The 20,994-nt window shown below is 43.5% G+C and overlaps 1 protein-coding gene and 1 long non-coding RNA gene across 2 annotated transcripts; both read left to right on the forward strand.

Moving 5' to 3' along the window:
• Positions 1–2,034: 2,034 nt before the first annotated feature.
• LOC133023776 (uncharacterized) lies at positions 2,035–9,650 on the forward strand. The gene is made up of 3 exons (XR_009683074.1): positions 2,035–2,401; positions 9,279–9,401; positions 9,522–9,650. It is a non-coding gene; the product is annotated as an uncharacterized LOC133023776 (long non-coding RNA).
• A 1,101-nt stretch (positions 9,651–10,751) lies between these two features.
• Positions 10,752–19,903, forward strand: LOC133023748 (ribonuclease inhibitor-like). Its single transcript, XM_061090810.1, has 5 exons — positions 10,752–10,774; positions 13,893–14,069; positions 14,606–14,779; positions 15,192–15,361; positions 19,797–19,903. Exons 1-5 carry the CDS (start codon positions 10,752–10,754, stop codon positions 19,901–19,903), a joined length of 651 nt encoding a protein of 216 aa, XP_060946793.1.
• The last annotated feature ends 1,091 nt before the right edge of the window (positions 19,904–20,994 follow it).

A 20,994-nucleotide genomic window follows, 5' to 3' on the forward strand; every position in this document is an offset into this window, starting at 1 on the left:
CATCACACTGTGGGAGGATGGACACACACACACACACACACACACACACACACACACACTCACACACTCACACAGCTACCTTTCTACCTCAGTTTTAAACCAATGCATTTTACAGAATTTGACCCTGAATTGAATTAGATGCATATTTTTGAGTGACATGAACACATGGAAAACCAATTATTATCCAGCAATTCAAAATTAACTGAATAAAATGAGAATCTTTTTCTTAAACAGAAACCTGTCTTGCTTAACTTAAAACCGTATACATTAATACTAAACAATAGATAGAAAGCAGAACATCCATCCTGAAATAGTGGATATTTTTTGTGCAATAACAAAACGGCAAACAGAACGTCTGTAGAAAAATTGTACACACATGTAAGCTGTACCGCCCAGTAAAGCAGTGTCGGCGTCTGTGTCACTGTCACCCATGCTGCTTTGTTGTCTTCCACTATCTTCTCCTTATACTTACTCATCATCCACTATCTTCTCCGCGAGCAAGAGTACCTCCTCGACTAATGGGATGAGTGTATTCTGTATCATCGTACTTGTGTGTGAATATGCTGTCAGCTTATTAATCCCAGTGCAGAACATTGCCTGGGAACAAGTTTACCGTAAACGATATAAACGATATAAAACGATATAAACCGATGAAGGTTTATAAGGGCTGCTCCCTAAAAGTTCTCATCAGGACTCACACACTGTACACTGAAGGACACTCAGGTACGTGAACACTCACTTTGTTTCTCCTACAAATCTGGTTTTACTGTAAATATCTTGGGAAGGAAGGAAGGATATCTGCATTATCCCCGAGGGGCCATTTGTTTTACAGCCAGCGGTAAAAGATGAAGATCTTCATCCGTGTTCGTCTGATGGAAAGTTTGTTCTGAAACCTTCAGTGGAAGAAACAGATTCATGTGATCACACACAGATAATGAACACTGTCATCACTGGGTTCAGTGAAAGTGACGGACCCGTACCAGTTGTGAGATATAATATTATCATAATAATTATTATAATACCATTCATCTCTGCAGAATCCCTGACATCAACATGGACGCCCCAGCCAAAGCTGCCGCCGCCGCTGCCACTTAAGGATCGTGGTCGTCTTGATGTGGGATCATGTGAACATCTGTGCAGTGAGATGTTACCAATCTGCTGAATAAACCTGAGAAGCTGTTTGTTGAAAACCAAGTGTCCTGTTCATTTCATCTCTGAAACTCTGTCACAGTTTCTGCAGATCATGATTTTATTTTGTCCAGACGAGGTCGAACTGGAGCAGAATCCAGAAACGCTCCAACACATAAACGTCCAGAAGTCATGATGCGTCACGTTTCAAACTTTCTTCATATGGATAAAAATGTAACTGTGCTGAATAAATCTCTTTTCACTGTCGCTCCGATTAGAGAACCGACTTCTTCTTTTGTGAAAAGACAAACTCCAGAACATTTGTGTCCAGAGTTCAATCTGAGAACAAACACACACTCAGTGTTTAGATTCAGTTTAAAGCTGAATTCAGTTATTCACTTTCAAAAGGGATTTGTAACCCATATTAATATCTCCCATATTATAAAGTAATAATATAGATGTACTTGAAATATATAAATATGCATTAAAATGTATACTAAATAAATAGATAGTCCACATTAATGTTGCCCTCATTAAATAGTTATAATATAGATACATGTGAAATAAATAAATATAAAAATGTATTGTAAGTGTTTAAATAGATAAATAGTCCATTACATAGTTATAATATAGATAAATGCGAAATAAATAAATATAAAAATGTATTGTAAGTGTATAAATAGTCCATTAAATAAATAAATAAATAAGTGAAACTGGTTAAAATCCATACATGTTATTAACTTAAAGTCAGTTAAAACCCATGTTAAAGATAATTTAATGGAGAAATATTAAAGTCTTCTGACTAAAAACGCTTTCCCTTTAAGAGAGGTGAGAGCGCTTTCCCCTTTAAGAGATATTCACTATGCGGAGGTGAGAGGAAGTGGAGGCACGTAAGAGTACGTAAAAGGGGAAGTGAGGGAGAGGAGGAGAGGAAAACAAAAGGAGAAACACAAGGAAAAAGGAGAGAGAAGAAGTTTGCTGCTAAAAAACAAGTTTTACAAAGATGTATTAAGACTTAAAAGCAATACCCAGAGTTTGTTGAAAAGTGCTTTTATGCTTGAAGAGGCTCCGCGATCAGGGAACCTGTGAGGAGACACGTGTGTGTGTGTGTGTGTGTGTGTGTGTTGGAGGATACACACGCAACCGAGACAAGATGGCGAGCGAGAAGATCGGAAGACTCCGGTCGTAAGGGCTGAATCGACCATCCCTTTCCCTTTCAGTGGAGAGTCTTCACTGTGGATCCCAGTAAAGCTCTGGACTCACTGGCTGAGGTGTAAGTACACACACACACACACACACACACACACACACACACACACACACACACACACACACACACACACACAAACATGATACTAGATGTTGAGTTTCCTTCTCTTAGTGGCCGGGGGTTGAAGGTCACAGGAACTTTTACAAGCTTCTATTAATTGACTTTAATGTTGTTGATTGGTTTGAGTGTAGATCAGGAAATGCTCAAGTTGCAGAAACACTGTGTTATTCAACGTTTGTTTATGGCTGTGCTGTGACGGCTGAGGTCTCCAGAGGAGCTGAGGCAACACAGAGCCAAAAAGGGAACAAATAACTACCACGGTAGTGACGAGGACGAACTGGAGATGACTCGGCGCACAGCCAGGGTAGATATAGCCAGCGTGCAGTGTTGCCAACTCCTCAGCAAGGAAAGTAGCTATTGGCTGTCCTAAAAATCGCTAGATGTTGCTAAATGACGTCATCGCCTAATTTGCATAATTGAAGCGTATTGCATTCACTTTATTTATTTATTTTTTTTGATAATTATCTTATCCGAGATAAGTTCTCAATAAAATAAAAAAAGAACTTTTTTTTCTCAAGTGAATGCAATACGCTTCCGTATTCTTCTGTTGATTTATTTTTTATTTTTTTTATCTTGCCATTGAAATAGAGCACCTAGAGGTGTGGAAATGTCTTGATTCTTAGTTGCATCACGATGTGGACTCTGCATCGATGAAGAGACTGAACTCAATGACTCATGTTTTCCAGTGACAGTGAAGATACCTTGACACTTACATCTCGCTCTGTAAACCAGGGCAGGATCAGCGGCGGCTTTGCGCATGCGCAATTCCTTCGCAGTCTGCTCTCCTCTCTGCTCTGACTGCAGCTGCTGGGAGACTGACCACCTGTGAGTCCTCTGGGACGGCGGGGGGGCTCACGGCAGCACCCGCTGCTCGTTGAGGACAGTAACTGCAGAACGATATGTGCTTTCACGTCAGTCTCCAAACTCCAGAAAAAGTCATTTACAAATGACATAAACCAATATTACATGAAAGGGAACTTTATTATTGTACTTGGCTGTTGAACTGTACTTGAAATTGGCTGAATAAATCAGGTGATTGACTGAAATATCCAAAAATAATGGGAGAGAGAGAGAGAGAGAGACAGAGAGAGAGAGAGAGATTTTTTGATTTTTGAAAACTTTATTTTCAAAAAAAAGTACTATTTTTTTTAACAACAACTAAGTTATTTTAAAAACACATTTGGCCATAAATAAATAAATAAATAAAAGATTCATACAAGATAATCAGCTGTTGGGACTGAGGTCCCAGTGATCTGACTTATAACAAAGAGTCGTAAAACTTGGGGAATCGCCTCAGGAGACCCCTTACATTTAAAAATCCAGCATGGAGATCTTATCTCCATGTGAGAGAAAATCACTTCCTGGGTCCCCCACTGTAAGCCCGCCCCTGGGGGCCAAATCCTGACAACTCAATTGGCCGGGGGCCACACTGACCCTTGACCCCTCCTCCCAGGGGGGAGTCACCTGGAACATGACTTAAAAAGGCTGAGCTCCCAGAAACCTTTCTCTCTTCACCCAGATGCCCAAGCAACAACAGAACCCCTAGGGGTTCTACTAGTTAACTCGGTATTTTTAAGAGACTCTCTTTGTCCTCCTCTTTTCCACCCTACTCAAGTTGCAACAGACCTTCCGAGGCCGACCACGCGACTCAGTAACTAAGGAGGCGATTAGACGTTTGTTTAATATCATTTTATTTGAAGTCGTTTCATTTTCTTCTTTTATTTCAGTCTAAGTTTTATTTCTGATAGGACTCTTTGCTGTTTTAACTTGAAAGGCCGAAACAGGAAGCACCCGCGGGACGGCACTTCCACAGACTTTTTCTTTTTCACGATCCACAAACGGCTTCCACAAAGCCGTTCCCTGCAGAAGCGCGACGTTCATCCCGCTGAGGAGTAAAAGACAATTCACTCCGTTCCTGTAAATCAGCACGTTCTCCGCTGTTACAGAAGAAGACGAAGTTTCATTCCGTCAAGACAGCAGGAATAATTCGCTTCCTTTTCCGGTCCAGCGGCCGAGCCCGGAGCTCCGCTCGTGAGAGAGACCACGTGATTCACTGGCCCCCGACACATTCGCGCAGACGCGCAGGCACATCGCGAGGGTTGTACAGTAAGAGACTTGATTATCTGGGCAGATACGTAGCATATTGTTTAATATTTGATTGTATTTGTTGCGAGACCCCTGAGTCTCATTGTTTAACCGGCTACTACAAGCCGCTACTTCCGGTTCATTTCCGGGTTTTGTTTAGTGTTTGAGCGCCGCGAGGAAAGCCTCCAGCCACGCTGTTAACGTCTGTGTTAGTCTACAGTGAGTTTACCGATCAGAAACTTAGCCCACAACGTCCGCTTGAGGGCTGAGTGGTTAAATCACTGTTAATCTATCTCTGGCGTGTTTTAAGAGCTTCTTTGAACTCTCCTTGCATGTTTCTCTCTCTCTCCTTCTAAACCGACCTATACACCCGTTCCGATCTGTATTTATAATACAGTTCATGTGACATAGTTAAATCTATATTTAAAGGGCCTGAACGCATCTGGCCGCCATTTTGAAGCCAAAGCTAAACCAGAACAAAGAATCCTTTGTTCCACCTCCTCCTTTGTGCCTCACACGTGGTCCGGCGGCCATTGGAGGTTATTCATCTCTAGACCCGCCCTCAATTCTGGCTCTAAATTCATAACGAACCCGCCATTTTGTTTTGTAGTTTTAAGCCTAACATTGTCGGCCTCCATCTTGGATGTGTCGTCACTATGTGACTGCGTCATCGCCACGCCCCCCCACTTCTTTTTCTCTCTCTCTCTCTCTCTCACACACACACACACACACACACACACACACACACACACACACACACTTTGATAGACACAGACAGACACACACACACACAGATACACATAGATGAATACATGTGTTTTCTAAATTGTGATAAATGCTGCTGCTGTTGTGATCTTTGAAATATGGGAGTTTGTTAAGATGATGAATCATTAAATAACACTAACGTTATTTCACACACACACACACATAGACACATACACACAGAGCGACACTTTGACACAGACACACACACACACAGACAGACATACATAGGTAGACCGCAGGTTTTACATGTATTTTCTGAATTGTGATAAGTGCTGCTGTGTTTATCTTTGAAATATCGGAGCTTGTTAAAATGATAAATCATTGAATAACATTATAACTTTATTTCCCCTTTTTAATAAATACTTTTGTAATTAAAGTATCTGTAGTCTGTGATTATTTGTGCATAAGTGTGTGATTGCAGCTGGATTATGATTGCCTGTGCTCGAACTTAGAAGCCTTCACTGTTTATTAAGTAATCGTTAATATTAAAATATTGACATTATTAATTTGACATTTATCATTATGAGACTGATAATTATAGCTTGAGATCGTTGGTCCCTGGAAACCAGGGTGGTGCCCCCCTTTCTCAATTATTAATATAGATAGTATTATTCTTAAATTGATAATTTTATTGTTTTTGACTAATTATTTTCATTATTCTTGGTTGATAACCTTATCATTGTTAATTGATAGCTTGTACTTTCTAATTGATAATTCCTATTTTCTCATTAGTGGTTTTATTGTTATTTGATTACTGATCATCTTCAATTAATAATTTAATTATTTTTGATAAATAATTTTTATTTTAATAATCATATTTCATGATTATTAATAATTAGCCAACGTCAAGTCTACTCCTATTGCACAACATAAATGGTGCCCCCTGTGAGGCGATCTAACTCCAGCTGTATCATAACACTGTGTACAATAATCCAGATTCCTTTTTTTCCAGAAATTGATTTTTTTTTAAATTGATTTTTTTTTTTTCCCTTTCTCTCATTTGGTATTGATCATGATTCGTTGTTGAAGAAGAAAATAATTTTGGAAATGTATTCTTCTTTGCAAAGTTTTATTTTTAATTCATTTGAACTTTTACCAAACCGGTATACCAGTGCCTGGTGTATCCGTAATTGGCTGCAGATTGCAATCGGTGTTTGTGTTCTCGAGGCACAAGAATCATAAATAATTTAAGAAAAGACAAAAATAATTCTGAAAATTTATTTCTCTTTGAAATTTTTATTTTTAATCCCTTTGGTTAGTTGCTGACTGCGTTTCAGTAGTTGGTAATTTTATAGGAGATTTTCTGCATGTTTTTTGATCTTATGGAGACAAACTAGATTGGAGAGACTAGTTTTGAGAAGACTAGTTGTTGAACAACTAGGTCTTAAGGATTGAGCCACAGAGCTATCCTTCATTGCTACTATATAGACACAGGGTGAAGCTCACCTGTGCATCTTGTGTAGTTTTTTAATTAAGTGTTTTCCCCCCTTTTATCCAAGCGAGCTTGAGCAGTCCACCAGGTGTCTTTTCGCACTCAGAACATGAGTAGCATGTACCACCATGGGGCAAGTGCTCCCTCAGGACCAGAGGTCCTATTAGAGACTGTAGCCAGTCTGATTAATTTTTCTAATGATGCGGTGAGTGACTTGAGTGAGTATGGTTTAAGTACCTGCGATCGTAAGATCAAGAACTGTCCATGCACTCATCAACCCCACTGGCCCGCATCCGAAAATACCCCATGCTCTGGGTCAACTGACACTCCTCTACCAGCAGAGAGCCGAGCTGCAGACCCAAGAACATGCGAAGGCGCTCAGAGCCATGCAAGCAGCATGTCGAGCGGAGCAGGAGAAAAACTCCCACATGCGGCACATCATCGAGACCCGCAAAGAACAGGACCAGGCGGTGCAGGAGCACACGCAGGTCAAAGGTCAGCAGAAAGGGGGGCACAGTCAAACAGAGCTGCCCCCCCTCGAGCTGAAATCCCTGATGACAGGGCCAGGAGCTGACGTCATTCCCGGTGGAGCCAGCAGAGCAGAGACACTGGGAGAACAGCTGCGAGCACAGCTCCACAACCCTCATGCAGAGGGAGCTTTGCTCTGGAGAGCCAGACACACCCAGCAGTCCACCGCTCCGACCCACTCAACACCAAAGGGGGAGCAGGACTCAACCCCTAGACGTGCAGTGACGTCATAACGTAATTTTAATTATTTTTGATAAATAATTTTTATTTTAATAATCATATTTCATGATAATTAATAATTAGCCAACGTCAAGTCTACTCCTATTGCACAACACAGCATACACAAGTTCTCATTCTCATCTTTTCCAGAACATTAAACATCTTGAAAAACACCACAAGAGTCCAGGTAGTTCTTTCCAAAAAAAAATCGGTATAGAGTTTTGCCGGCGGCTCCGTCCAGGGAGACAGGGCCAGCCGGCAGTGTCAGAGCTCCAGAATAGTCCTTTATGTCCAGTGCCAGGAAAGTGGCGCAGCAAAAAAAAATCCAACGTAGAGACCCCAGCAGCCTGCAGCAGTCCGGAGAGGGTCCTTGTGTCCAGCGGGGGGATCTACAATGGTCCCGTACAGTACAGGCCCTTGCAGCAGCCAGTGCAGGGGGTCCCCCTGTTGCCTTCGCTGTTGTTGTTTTTTCCCAAGGTTCCACACTTTTAAAACACTAAAATCCATGAGTTTAAAAATAAAATAACACATGGATAACAGGAAAAAAACAGTCAGGAAACAGGTCAGTAAAAAAGAAGAGTAAAAAGGACTCTTTAAAACTCCTCCTCATCAGTGATCATTTCGCCGCTTACTCTCAACATGAGTTTCCGGAGTCTAAAGATTTCCTGGTCTGTTAAAACACCATTGATGCCTGTTTTTCTGGCGAGCGGTTTAGAGGACTTTAAAAACAGTTTTAGGTCAGGGAAGTGATCCTTTAACGAAGGCAGCCTCTGGCCTTTAGTGGTTTTTAAGAAGGATCTTATATCAGAGGGGGGGTAGAGGCCTTGGGTGTCTACCTGAGAGGGGAGCACACCCTGACTGGACCTCACCCCGCGGCTTGCCTTGCTTGCTTTTGCATAGCTGTGCCCAGTCCCCGAATTTTTCCTCTTTTGTGACATTTTAAACATTTCTTCCTCACTCATGTCATCATCATCAGTCTCATCTATTTCGATTGGCTCTGGCTGGCTGTCGGTTTTTTCTTTGCCTGCTCAGAGTGACTGTTTGCAGGGAGGGTTCCCCCCTTGGCTCCCACCTCCGGGAGCGGACTCTCCGGGGCTTCGGAGGCTGCCTCAGTCTCCGGAACCCCCCCCTCCACCAGAGGAGCGGGAGGCTCTGTAGGCGGAGCCCCGCCAACAGCAGCCTCGGGCTGGGTTGCTCTCGGAAGCTCCCCGCCAGTGGCAGCTGGAGCCGGAGCTGCCGCGGTCGCAGCTGGAGCCGGAGCTGCAGCTGCCGGAGCTGCCGTGGCCTCAGCTGGAGCCGGAGCTGCAGCTGCCGCGGCCGGAGCTGCCGTGGCCGGAGCCCGACGCGCTCCACCCTTCCCAGGGCAGGAGCGGGCCAAGTGCCCCTCCTCCCCGCACTCAAAACATTTCATGTTTTCTGATGACACAAACACCATATAATTAAACCCCTCAATTTTAAACGAGCAAGACATGTTCAGCTCCTTGGTGTTGTCCCTGAGGACCATGAACACTTGCCTCCGGTGACTCACCACGTGCTTTATTTTGGGGGATTTGCTCCCAAGAGACACAATTTTAATTCCGGACACAATCTGGCCGGATGAGAGAGAGAGAGAGAGAGAGAGAGAGAGAGAGAGAGAGAGAGAGAGAGAGAGAGAGAGAGAGAGAGAGAGAGAGAGAGAGAGAGAGAGAGAGAGAGAGAGAGAGAGAGAGAGCATCTATTTCACAATAAATACATTTTAAGTTATCTTCAGGGAATGATGTGTTCTGAATAAAAACATGTTTGTGTTTGCAGAGGTCAGGACCAGAGACTGAGAGCAGAGTCTCCAGGGTCCAGCTGTCTGTCTCTGAAGAGTGACTGGTCCAAAGAACTTAATCCTCCACACTTCGGTAAAGAACCTGGACCCTCACACACAGAGTAAGAGACTGTTTCTACTGTGACCTGCTCTGAAGAGGATCTAGTTTCCTCTAGTGTGGCCCCTGCATTAGGACACAGCTTCATTGTGTGTGTTTGAGCTCACAGTGTTTTTCCTCTCAGACTGAAGATGAGTGTTTATGAGGAGGAAGAGGACGGAGCAGAGTCTCCAGGGTTCAGCTGTGTGTCTCTGAAGAGTGACCAGTCCAGATATGAGCCTCTAAACTTCAGTAATGAACCTGGACCCTCACACACAAATTAAGAGACCTGCTACAAACATGTGAAGCTCCAAACTGAATCCTCAGAGAATGAACCAGTGAATGATGTGTTCTGAATAAAAACATGTTTGTGTTTGTAGAGGTCAGGACCACAGACTGAGAGCAGAGTCTCCAGGGTCCAGCTGTCTGTCTCTGAAGAGTGACTGGTCCAAAGAACTTAATCCTCCACACTTCGGTAAAGAACCTGGACCCTCACACACAGAGTAAGAGACTGTTTCTACTGTGACCTGCTCTGAAGAGGATCTAGTTTCCTCTAGTGTGGCCCCTGCATTAGGACACAGCTTCATTGTGTGTGTTTGAGCTCACAGTGTTTTTCCTCTCAGACTGAAGATGAGTGTTTATGAGGAGGAAGAGGACGGAGCAGAGTCTCCAGGGTTCAGCTGTGTGTCTCTGAAGAGTGACCAGTCCAGATATGAGCCTCTAAACTTCAGTAATGAACCTGGACCCTCACACACAAAGTAAGAGACCTGCTACAAACATGTGAAGCTCCAAACTGAATCCTCAGAGAATGAACCAGTGAATGATGTGTTCTGAATAAAAACATGTTTGTGTTTGCAGAGGTCAGGACCACAGACTGAGAGCAGAGTCTCCAGGGTCCAGCTGTCTGTCTCTGAAGAGTGACTGGTCCATGCATTATCCTTACAACTTCAGTAATGAACCTGGACCCTCACACACAGAGTAAGAGACTGTTTCTACTGTGACCTGCTCTGAAGAGGATCTAGTTTCCTCTAGTGTGGCCCCTGCATTAGGACACAGCTTCATTGAAGTTGGTGACTAATCTCTCAGAATCACTCAAAGAGCTCAGACCTCCACCAAGAACCAACACGCTCCTTATGAAACCACTTTGAAATCCACTAGAGACTCATTTTGATTTGGATCTGCACCAAATTCCACACACTGGTAAACATCAGTCCTCTGAACATGTCTGTGAAAGAGGACCCCCCCCCCGATCTGGTTTACAGACCACAACCTTCCACCAAGTTTACTGGGAATCTGTTGTTTTTTATAATCCCACTAACGAACCAACCAACACACAAACATACTGGGTGAAAACAAAACCTCCTTGACAGAAGTAATGACAACCTGTGGCTGTGACTTGTGAGTTATCAGGACATGTCTTCACAGGGAGAGGAAGAGGAGGAGTCATGTTTCTGAGGAGGAGCCGTCGTCCTGCTGTGCTTCGTGTCAGGACGTCCTGAAGGATCCAGTCTCCACCAGCTGTGGACACTGGTTCTGCAGACAGTGCATCACCTCATACTGGGACCAGTCTGGTTCTTCAGGAGACTCCTCCTGTCCCCAGTGTGGACAAAGATCCAGAACAGGAGCTGGAGGTCAGACAGCCGGTCAGAGCAGCACTGTACATGTGTCTGCTGATGTCTTCACTTCTGACAACAGCACATGTGGTTTTATTTTGTTCCTTCATACAGCATCAACATTTAACATTGTTAGAAAAGCACAAAGTTAAAAAGCTTTTATTTTCTGTAGTTTTTCTGTATCTGATGAAAACAATCAGCAGATTCTCAGATTCTCTGTCTCTGACATTGTTTGTTGTCTTTCAGCAGATCCTGGTCTGCAGGAGGTTTTAGATGAACATAAGCTCAGTGTGAAGAGGAGAGGTGAACATGTGACTGAAGGAAGTGATGAAACAGGAAGTAGAACCCTCCTCAACAGGATCTACACTGAGCTCTACATCACAGAGGGACAGAGTGAAGAGGTTAATACTCAACATGAGGTGAGGCAGCTTGAGACGGCTTCCAAGAAAGAAGATCCTCCACGACACTCCCATCAGGTGCCACGACATCTTTAAAGCCTCCACTGACCAGCAGAGCAGCATCAGAGTCGTCCTGACCAACGGCGTCGCTGGCGTTGGAAAAACCTTCTCGGTGCAGAAGTTCACTCTGGACTGGGCAGAGGGTTTAGAATACCAGGATGTGGGTCTGCTGACTGTGCTTTCGTTCAGGGAGCTGAACCTGGTGAAGGACCAGCAGCACAGTCTCCTCACGCTGCTCCGTGTTTTCCATCCAGCGTTACAGAAGCTCACGGCAGAGACGCTCGCTGTCTGTAAACCTTTGTTCATCTTTGACGGCCTGGATGAAAGCAGACTTTCTCTGGACTTCAACCACAGGGAGCTTGTGTCTGAGGTCACACAGAGGTCATCAGTCAGCGTGCTGCTGACAAACCTCATCCGGGGGAATCTGCTTCCCTCGGCTCTCGTCTGGATAACCTCCAGACCTGCGGCGGCCAATCAGATCCCTCCTGCATGTGTTGACAGGGTCACAGAAGTACGAGGCTTCACTGACGCCCAGAAGGAGGAGTACTTCAGGAGGAGATTCAGTGATGAAGAGCTGTGCAGCAGAATCATCTCACACATCAAGACGTCCAGGAGCCTCCACATCATGTGTCAAATCCCAGTCTTCTGCTGGATCAGTGCTACAGTTCTGGAGCACATGTTGACCACAGACCAGAGAGGAGAGCTGCCCAAGACCCTGACTGACCTGTACTCACACTTCCTGCTGGTTCAGACAAAGAGGAAGAACAACAAGTACGGTGAGGGACATGAGACGAGTCCACAGCAGCTGACGGAGGCTGACAGGGACGTTCTCCTGAAGCTGGGGAGGCTGGCACTGAAACATCTGGAGGAAGGAAACATCATGTTCTACCAAGAAGACCTGGAGCGGTGTGGTCTTAATGTCACAGAGGCCTCGGTATACTCAGGAGTTTGTACTGAGATCTTCAGAAGAGTGTGTGATCTTCCAGAAATCAGTCTACTGCTTTGTTCATCTGAGCGTTCAGGAGTTCCTGGCTGCAGTCTACATGTTCCACTGTTACACCGAGAGGAACACAGGAGAACTCATCAACTTCTTAGGAACATTTGGGAACACAGACAGTACCTTCTCCCTGGAGGACCTCCTGAAGAGAACCATGGAGAAATCCCTCACCAGTACAAATGGTCATCTGGACCTGTTTGTTCGCTTCCTTCACGGCCTCAGTCTGGAGTCCAACCAGAGAGTCTTAGGAGGCCTGCTGGGTCGAACAGGGAACAATCCAGAGATCATCCAGAGAGTCATCAACAACCTGAAGGAGATGAAGAGTGATGACATTTCTCCTGACAGAAGCATCAACATCTTCCACTGTCTGACTGAGATGAACGACCACTCAGTTCATCAGCAGATGAAACAGTTCCTGACGTCAGAGAACAGATCAGAGGAGGAACTCTCTGGGATCCACTGCTCAGCTCTGGCCTACATGCTGCAGATGTCAGAGGAGGTTCTGGATGAGTTGGACCTGAAGAAGTTCAACACATCATACCAGGGTCGATTCAGACTGATCCCAGCTGTGAGGAACTGCAGGAAGTTTGTGTGAGTGTGGGGGTGTGTGTGTGTGTGTGTGTGTGTGTGTGTGTGTGTGTGTGTCTGTGTCTGTGTCTGTGTCTGTGTCTGTGTCTGTGACTGTCTGACACACTAAAGGCAGATTTATCCTCGGCTTTTTACGGACGCACGCACGCACGCGAGCGACGCAACACGCCCCTCGCGTACTTGCGGCTTGCGTGCGACAGCCAATTTTTCTGACTATACGACAAAGCGACGCGAGCCTCACGCAGCCCGCAAGGCTTGTGATTGGTCTGCTTACTACATCCCGTCCGGAGTCGCATTTCCGGTTTCAATCCCGGAAACTGCAGAAGCCACGGAAGATTTAGAAGAACGAATCTGGACCAAATAGAAGAGCACTTGGCAGAAAAGATCCGAAACCATGTCCCCTAGTACAACCCGTCACTAACCTGCGGATTTGTCCGCCAGAAAAAGGCTCCGAGGAGCCGCTGTGGCGATGTCAATAAACGTGTGCCACACACGAAGAAGAGCCGACTTCAACAACAAACATTACTCCGCCTAGTGGTCTGGCGGTGAATTGCGTTGCAACACACGCAACTCTGGGGGAACTATAAACCAAAACGAGTCTGTAGAAGCTGCGTGCGTGCGTGCGTAAAAAACGACTATAAATCGGCCTTAACCCTTGACCTTTGACCTCTGACCTCCTGAATCTCATGAGTTCCTCTGTTAGTCTGAATGAACGCTTGAACCAAATCTGAAAGGATTCTCTTGAGGAGTTTTTAACAAAGAGGGGATTTACCAGAGTGAGGGTCACATGATCACGTTTTGTATGAATGTTGTGTTTTCTGATTTAATTCTAACAGATTTTATATTTTCTTTAAATACAGACTCGGTGGTTGTGGACTCTCAGAGACTCACTGTGAAGTCGTGGCCTCAGCTCTGAAGTCAGACCCCTCACATCTGAGAGAACTGGATCTGAGTCACAACAACTGGCTGTATGATTCAGGAGTGAAGCTGCTGTGTTCTGGACTGGAGAGTCCAAACTGTCGACTGGAGACTCTGAGGTCCTTAAATCCTTCTTCACTTTTCAGACTTTCTTTCTTATTGGGTCATTATTTATTTAACTTGTCTCAGTTCTGCTCTGCTCACTGTCCCTCAGTCATCTGTCCCTCACCCAGCCTGTCAGTCACGTCCACCTCATCAACTCCATTCACCTGCACTCACCTGCTCCTGATCACTGAGAAAGTGTCAGTAAATAACATGTGGACTGAGGCCGAGCACTCGTCCTCCTCAGGTTTTCAGAATAAGACACATTCTTATTGAAACACGTTGGACAGTTGATAAGTATAGAAACAAACAGGAAGTGACATCAGGAGCCGTCCCTACTTTAAACAGTGTTTAATTACACAAACCTGCTCAGTGACCAACACACAGAGAAGAAGCTGATGAATGAAACAATGGTCCAACATGTCTGATCTGATATTTATCTTCAGGTCACAGACTGGACTGAGGTCAGCAGCATGTTGAGAGTCTGTGTTGACATGATGACAATCCACAACAACAGGAGGACACATTCTAATATTCATATTTCTTTATCCAGGTTGAATCACTTCCTTCTGTCAGAGATCAGCTGTTCTTCTCTGGCTTCAGCTCTGAGGTCAAACCCCTCTCATCTGAGAGAACTGGATCTGAGTAACAACAACCTGCAGGACTCAGGAGTGAAGGAGCTGTGTGGTTTTCTACAGAGTCCAACCTGTCAACTGGAGACTCTGAGGTCAGTTCACTGACTGACTTCTGTAGATCTCATATCTATAAAACAGCATTTATACACAATTTATCTCATTTAATCATAATTTAACATAATTGCTCTTCATACATAACGTGAATCAATTCTTTAATTAATCTGTGACATTTTAAATATTCAGCTACTTGTTAAAACACTGAGTTTAGTTCTGGGTTTCCTAAACTGATCTGCAGGACAGAGACCGGGTCCAAATAATCTATTTTACTGAATCAGGACTCGTTTTTAGTCCAACATGTCTGATTTCATATTTATCTCCCATGTTATGAGTCTGTGCTCACATGAATATGTGTCTGTTATTTTTACACATGAGAGTGTGCACCACACAACGGTGTAGAGTCACTGTGGTCAGTTCATTTACAGTTAAGTTTTATTCTTTATCCAGGTTGAAGAACTGCAGTCTGTCAGAGATCAGCTGTTCTTCTCTGGCTTCAGCTCTGAGGTCAAACCCCTCTCATCTGAGAGAACTGGATCTGAGAAGAAACATCCTGCAGGACTCAGCAGTGAAGGAGCTAGTTGATCTACAGCAGAGTCCAACCTGTCGACTGGAGACTCTGAGGTCAGTAGATGGTTGGAGTCAGTCCACGCTGCTTTCATCAGTATTTTACTAAACACAGTCAGTATCACAGATCCAGGGTCTGTGCTACCAAGCAGGATTTGTGGTTATTAGGTTAACTTCAGGTTTAGTCTTTTCAGTCCTACGAAGCTCGTCCACTTCTTAACGAGGTAAATCTCCATGGTTACTTCTGATGAGCGGCTAACCTGCTCCAGGTTAAGTTGGAGATCAACCCGTATAGAAGCTCCGCCCACTGACCACAGTGACTCTACACCGTTGTGTGGTGCACACTCTCCTTAAAGGGACGGATAAGGGAAGTTTAAATCAACGTCTGGTTGGTTCAGTTGATCTCTAACTCACCCAGAACATCTCAATGTCTCCAGACTCATCCTGTCCCCAAAACACCAGATGACCTCAGTCAGCTTCCTGGAGACAGGTCCATGTGTGTGTCCTCAGAGACAGTGTGTATCCTCAGAGACAGAGAGACAGTGTGTGTCCTCAGAGTCAGTGAGACAGTGTGTGTCTTCAGAGTCAGTGGGACTGAAGCCTCTTCTCATCACCATGGTAACCAGGAGCTCTTTATACAGAGCAGAACCTCTGCTGAGGTCCATCTGTCTCATCTGGTCCCAGTTTGTCAGAAGCAGATGTTCATCAACACACAGTGAAACATGTCTTCACCTGTAACAGCAGTAAATCCACCTCACAGGTGTCCACTCTGCACTTTGACATGCAGAGGACACACACTGAGCTCTTAGCGTGTTCATTCCAACACGTGAACATGAAGCAGAGAGGAAGCTGCTCCACCTCTGAACAGGACTGAAGTCCCTGCTGCTCTTTCTACTGGATGAGCTGCATCACTGACTCACAGCTGATGAAGTGAGTCTCTGGGACACTGATGTCTTCTTCTCTCAACAGGTGGTGATCTTAGTGAAGCTGAGTGTGAAGAGGACAATGTGTGTGGACGGAGGCTGAGCTGTGTCCTGAGGATCCAGAGGCTGAAGCAGCAGCAGCTTGTGTGTAGTCTCCAATCTACACAACCCCTAACCTGCATGTGTTTGTGAGATGAAGCCGGAGCACCTGGAGAAAACACGTGGAGAACATGCAGACTCCACACAGGAAGACCCATCTGAACCGGATTCAAACCAGCAACCTTCCTGCCCCGATTGTGTTTATTCACATGAAGAATGTGTTTATTGAAATGACACAACACAAGCAGAATATATAAACCCTCTATAAAGAGACACATCCAGTGTGTTTAAGTTTGTCTTTATTATTGTCCACCTTTGTCCCTCAGTCTGTCTCCATGTGTGTAGAACCACATTCTGTGTAGATGTTTGTTTATGATCTTAAAGTTCCAAAGAAGGAAGGCTGCCGTGTCTCCAGCTCTCCCACAGCTCTGCTCTTTTTTCTATCTTGTTGTTATTTACTCTTCTTTATTTTGCATTGTGCACTCCGACAAATCAAGCCCTATCATCATATGTGATGGAGAACAACTTCTGCTCATCGGGTTGAGAGTGAAAAACACTTTTTATAATAATAAATATGTTGGCCTACTTTGAAATAAATTAAACACAGAACTCTGCTTTTTCTGCTCCTCTCCAGCTTGATACTTTTCAGCAGATGCTGTGAGCTTGCTCTGGAAATGTCTTTAAACATGTTTTGTTGTTTGTCAATTCCTCTCCACATGAAGCATATACAGGTAAACCTGCATCGTTGGCAGTGAAAGCAAATGAATCTGTCCACGCAGAATTAAACTCTCTATTTCCTCCCAGACTTTTCTCTTTTGGGATGTATCCATGGTTAGCTTACCGAGGCTCTCGTCTGTTTCCTGTCGGTTTGAGATGCTGTAAGTTTTATTTTGAACTACGTTAACGTCACTATTCTTTTGAACTTTGGGTTATAATTCACAAAACCCTTTATAAACTTTTCTTTCTGAAATAAAGTTGAACCTCTTTCCACCAGACGAGGTGAGCTCATGAATGATGGACGTGTTGGGTTGAGGAGGCGTCGTGATGGATCGTAGCATCACACGACTCAGACTGTTAATAACACATCTCCTTCAATATTATATATACATATATATAAATAAATTAAGCTAAAATGCAGTGCAAGTGCAGCAGTGTTCATGAAGTCAAATATATTATAACCAAACTGATCAGAAACACTTGAACAAACATCAGTGAGATAAGAACTGAAATGACAGAAACATCTTTGACAAACATATTTAACGTCTTCTTTGATTATTTGTTTATGTCCATGTCCCATCTGCTCACATGGAGGAGGAGGTTTATGACCTATACTGCAGCCAGACACCAGGGGGCAGTGTCAGTCTGGTTCAGCTCATTTGTTAGTTATGTGTTGATCGACTGTTCTGATTGGATGTTCCTTAGTGGTTATTTTTTTATGAATCTACTTCCTGTGTTGAGCACAAGCTGCTGTTTAAAGACGTGTTTGACCTTTGACCTGAGCTGACCCGACAGTTCACTGTGATGAAGAGGATGAAGATGTGTAGTATGTGTTGAACGTTGTCGTCCACTCAGAGGATCAATAAAGATTATACTGACGATCAATGTGTTTTCATCGTTTTCTTCTTTTCCTGCCCCCCCCTGTCTTTGTTATGCTCTCTCTCTCTCTCTCTCACACACACATACTCGTTTTTGTCACGTCAGGAGGTCCGTTCTGTCTTTGTATCATTGTGGGGTCCACCATTTCCAGTGGTTCTACAGCATTGTAAAAAAGCAGGGAAAATAATAAAAACATCCTAAACACAGCTATCACTTTGAATTTACAACACGCTACTCTTTTGGTCCCTTGTGGGGCTCGGTTTCTAGCGTTCCACTCTTGGGGGGTCCAATTTCACACACACATACATATTCCTAGTTTTTCTATCTTAGCGGGGATCTCAGCGTTAGTAGAGGATAAAATCAGTTTAAGTACACTAATACTATTTTTGGAAGATAAGATTCTTATGATTTGACTAATGCAAACCATTTTAGGATATAATCATAACAGCGGGTACAATCAACTGCATCAGTTATTTACTTTGCTGTGTACAATTCATACATTCTGCATCTTGTCTCTTTTCCCTCTGTGACGGTCTGAGTTTTTCACTGCTGCTCTATTCATTCATTTCACGTGAAGCAGGCTTGGTGAAACAATTTAACTTTATTTTCTGTGTCTGCAACAACAAAAAGGACACAGTCATTCAGTGCTGGGGAATCTGCATCTGGCTAACACGTGATCGTATAGATTTACAATTTACTACTATGAACAACATACCTGCAACAACAAAAAGGACACAGTCATCTATAAAAGAAAAGTTACAAAAGTTGCATATTATTAAACACGTTTTAAACACTAAATTAACCATAATCAACTAAAACACTGACAGACAGAGGGACACAACTTACTCAGTGCTGGGGAATCTGCATCTGAGATAAAAAAGGGTGCGCCACACCTAATCCCCAGAAGTTCCCGTTGTGGGCCTTCAAAATAAGATAAACACGGCAAAATAAAAGAAATACATACAAAAACTATGACTGCAGTTCAACGTTGGAAAGGATTTTAACTATCAACATAGTTACACCGTTACACCTCTACACCAACCAATTCACATCCCTGGTTAGCTCAGTGACGTGGTAGTCAAATAATGACCTCCTCCTCAACATATCTGTATCATGGAGACTTTTATTCAAGAAACATTGTACAAAACAATGTTTTGTGGACAAAAGCTGCTCTCAAAAACATTTTTTTTAAACTTAGGGTATAGACCCAGACCAACCCATTATGGCAGGTACATTTAACATAACTAGAAAATATTAAATACAAACATTGTACAAAACAAAGTTTTGTGAAAAAAGAAAGCTGCTCTTAGCAAGAGCTTGTTTTTAATTATTTTTACTTAGGGTATTGTTGGGACATGGTTTTTGCGCAAACCGCAGGCCTCTCTATCGGCCTGTATGGGTAGTCAAAACCTGAAGCACATGTTCTTTGTCTTGAGACAGCCGCATGTGCTGGAGCGAACTCAATCTCCCAGATTGCACCGTGTTCTCTTTGTCCTAAGAAGGTCAAATAACTCAAACTCCCAGGAGGCTACAGGTTCCTTTTGTTTCAGCAAAGTCACAGATAAGTGTGAAAGCCACCAAAGATCAACTCCAATTGGTCACTCTGGTCCCATGACCTGGGGGCAATCAGCTCTATAAAAGACCAAGGCTCCCCCAATTCTCTCTCTTCTCCTCACCTCTTCAAAGGAGCAGGCTGTCCAGTCTCTCCTCTCCTGCATCGCCTAGCAGGGGCCTGGCTGCTCCTGCCTTGCATCTTCTCTTCTATCCAACAACCGGAGGGCAAAGGTCGAGCTTCCAGCTCATCTTCTCAAGGAAACCTCCACACATCTCAAGCTCTACTAACTCCTTGCAGCGACTCGGTGTCCTGCAGGTAAGGACTTCGAAGCAACGGAGCCTCACAGCTCAACAGAACCGCGAAAGCAGAAACCGCACGAGCCAGAAGACTTCACACAGCTGGCAGGACAAACGGCTAACTGAACTACAGCAACTTTCTCCCTTCCTGAGGATTGGTAACATACTGGGCTTAATAGGTTCAAGGTTAAGGGTAACAGACCCTGCCATTTTCTGATTAGCATTTTCACAGACACAGCATATCTCTTCACCTACTTAACTACCTCCCCTGACCAGAAGGGGGGAGGTTGCTATCTTAGAGACCATCTTAAAAGACCACAGGAAGGTGTGACTCTCTTTGTTAGCCACCATTTTGGAAACATGCTGAAGAAGGTGTGAACTTTTGGTCAAACCACCATTCTGAAAGCACCCTTATTTACATACGCACACACACACACACACACACACGCATCTTTGTTTGTTAGTATTTTGTTTAGTAATTGGTGTTTTTATACTTATTATGTTTATAATAAATGTTTTCTTTTAACCTTGTCCTTTCATTAATGTTGCATAAGTGAAGTTTGCCAACCGTAACACTGTCAAGAACTCTATAAACCTTAACTGTTCATTATCTAATCTTTAATAGTAAATATTAAGATTGCTAATTGAACTAGATCTAAATGAGACTGATCTTAATCAATAAATTGGCTATCTTTTCCCTTCTGTGAAGGGTGGTTCCCCGATAGAACTTAAACAAACTAAAGTTATGATTTAATATTAATATTTTAAATATTAATGTTTTATATTTTATTTTGATAACCAAATTTATTGAACGCCTAAAGGCACACCAGCTTATGGTATCACTCCTAACCATTATTGCACAACAAGTCTTTCTACCTCATCTGTAATATTCAAGGTGATGATCTCTCACAGTGGTGTTGATAACTGTTCACATCAAGGCCGTTGACTTTTCACAGTGTGAATACAGATAAATATATAAAGAATATGAAAACTGTTAACAACAGTGGAGTGTGGAGATTATAATACCATCTAAATTGTCATAAGTCTAATTCACTTTAAATTACAAAACAGGCTTAATAAACAAGGAGGTAAGGTTATGGTTGTTATACAAGCCTATATCAGGACATTTGTGAAACATGTATTTACTATTCCATGCAACTTACACATGTAGCTTAAAGATATTAACCAATTAAAATAACAGCTCTTTACTAAAGTGA

Source organism: Limanda limanda, chromosome 17 (assembly GCF_963576545.1).
Source record: "Limanda limanda chromosome 17, fLimLim1.1, whole genome shotgun sequence".
Classification (NCBI taxonomy): domain Eukaryota; kingdom Metazoa; phylum Chordata; class Actinopteri; order Pleuronectiformes; family Pleuronectidae; genus Limanda; species Limanda limanda.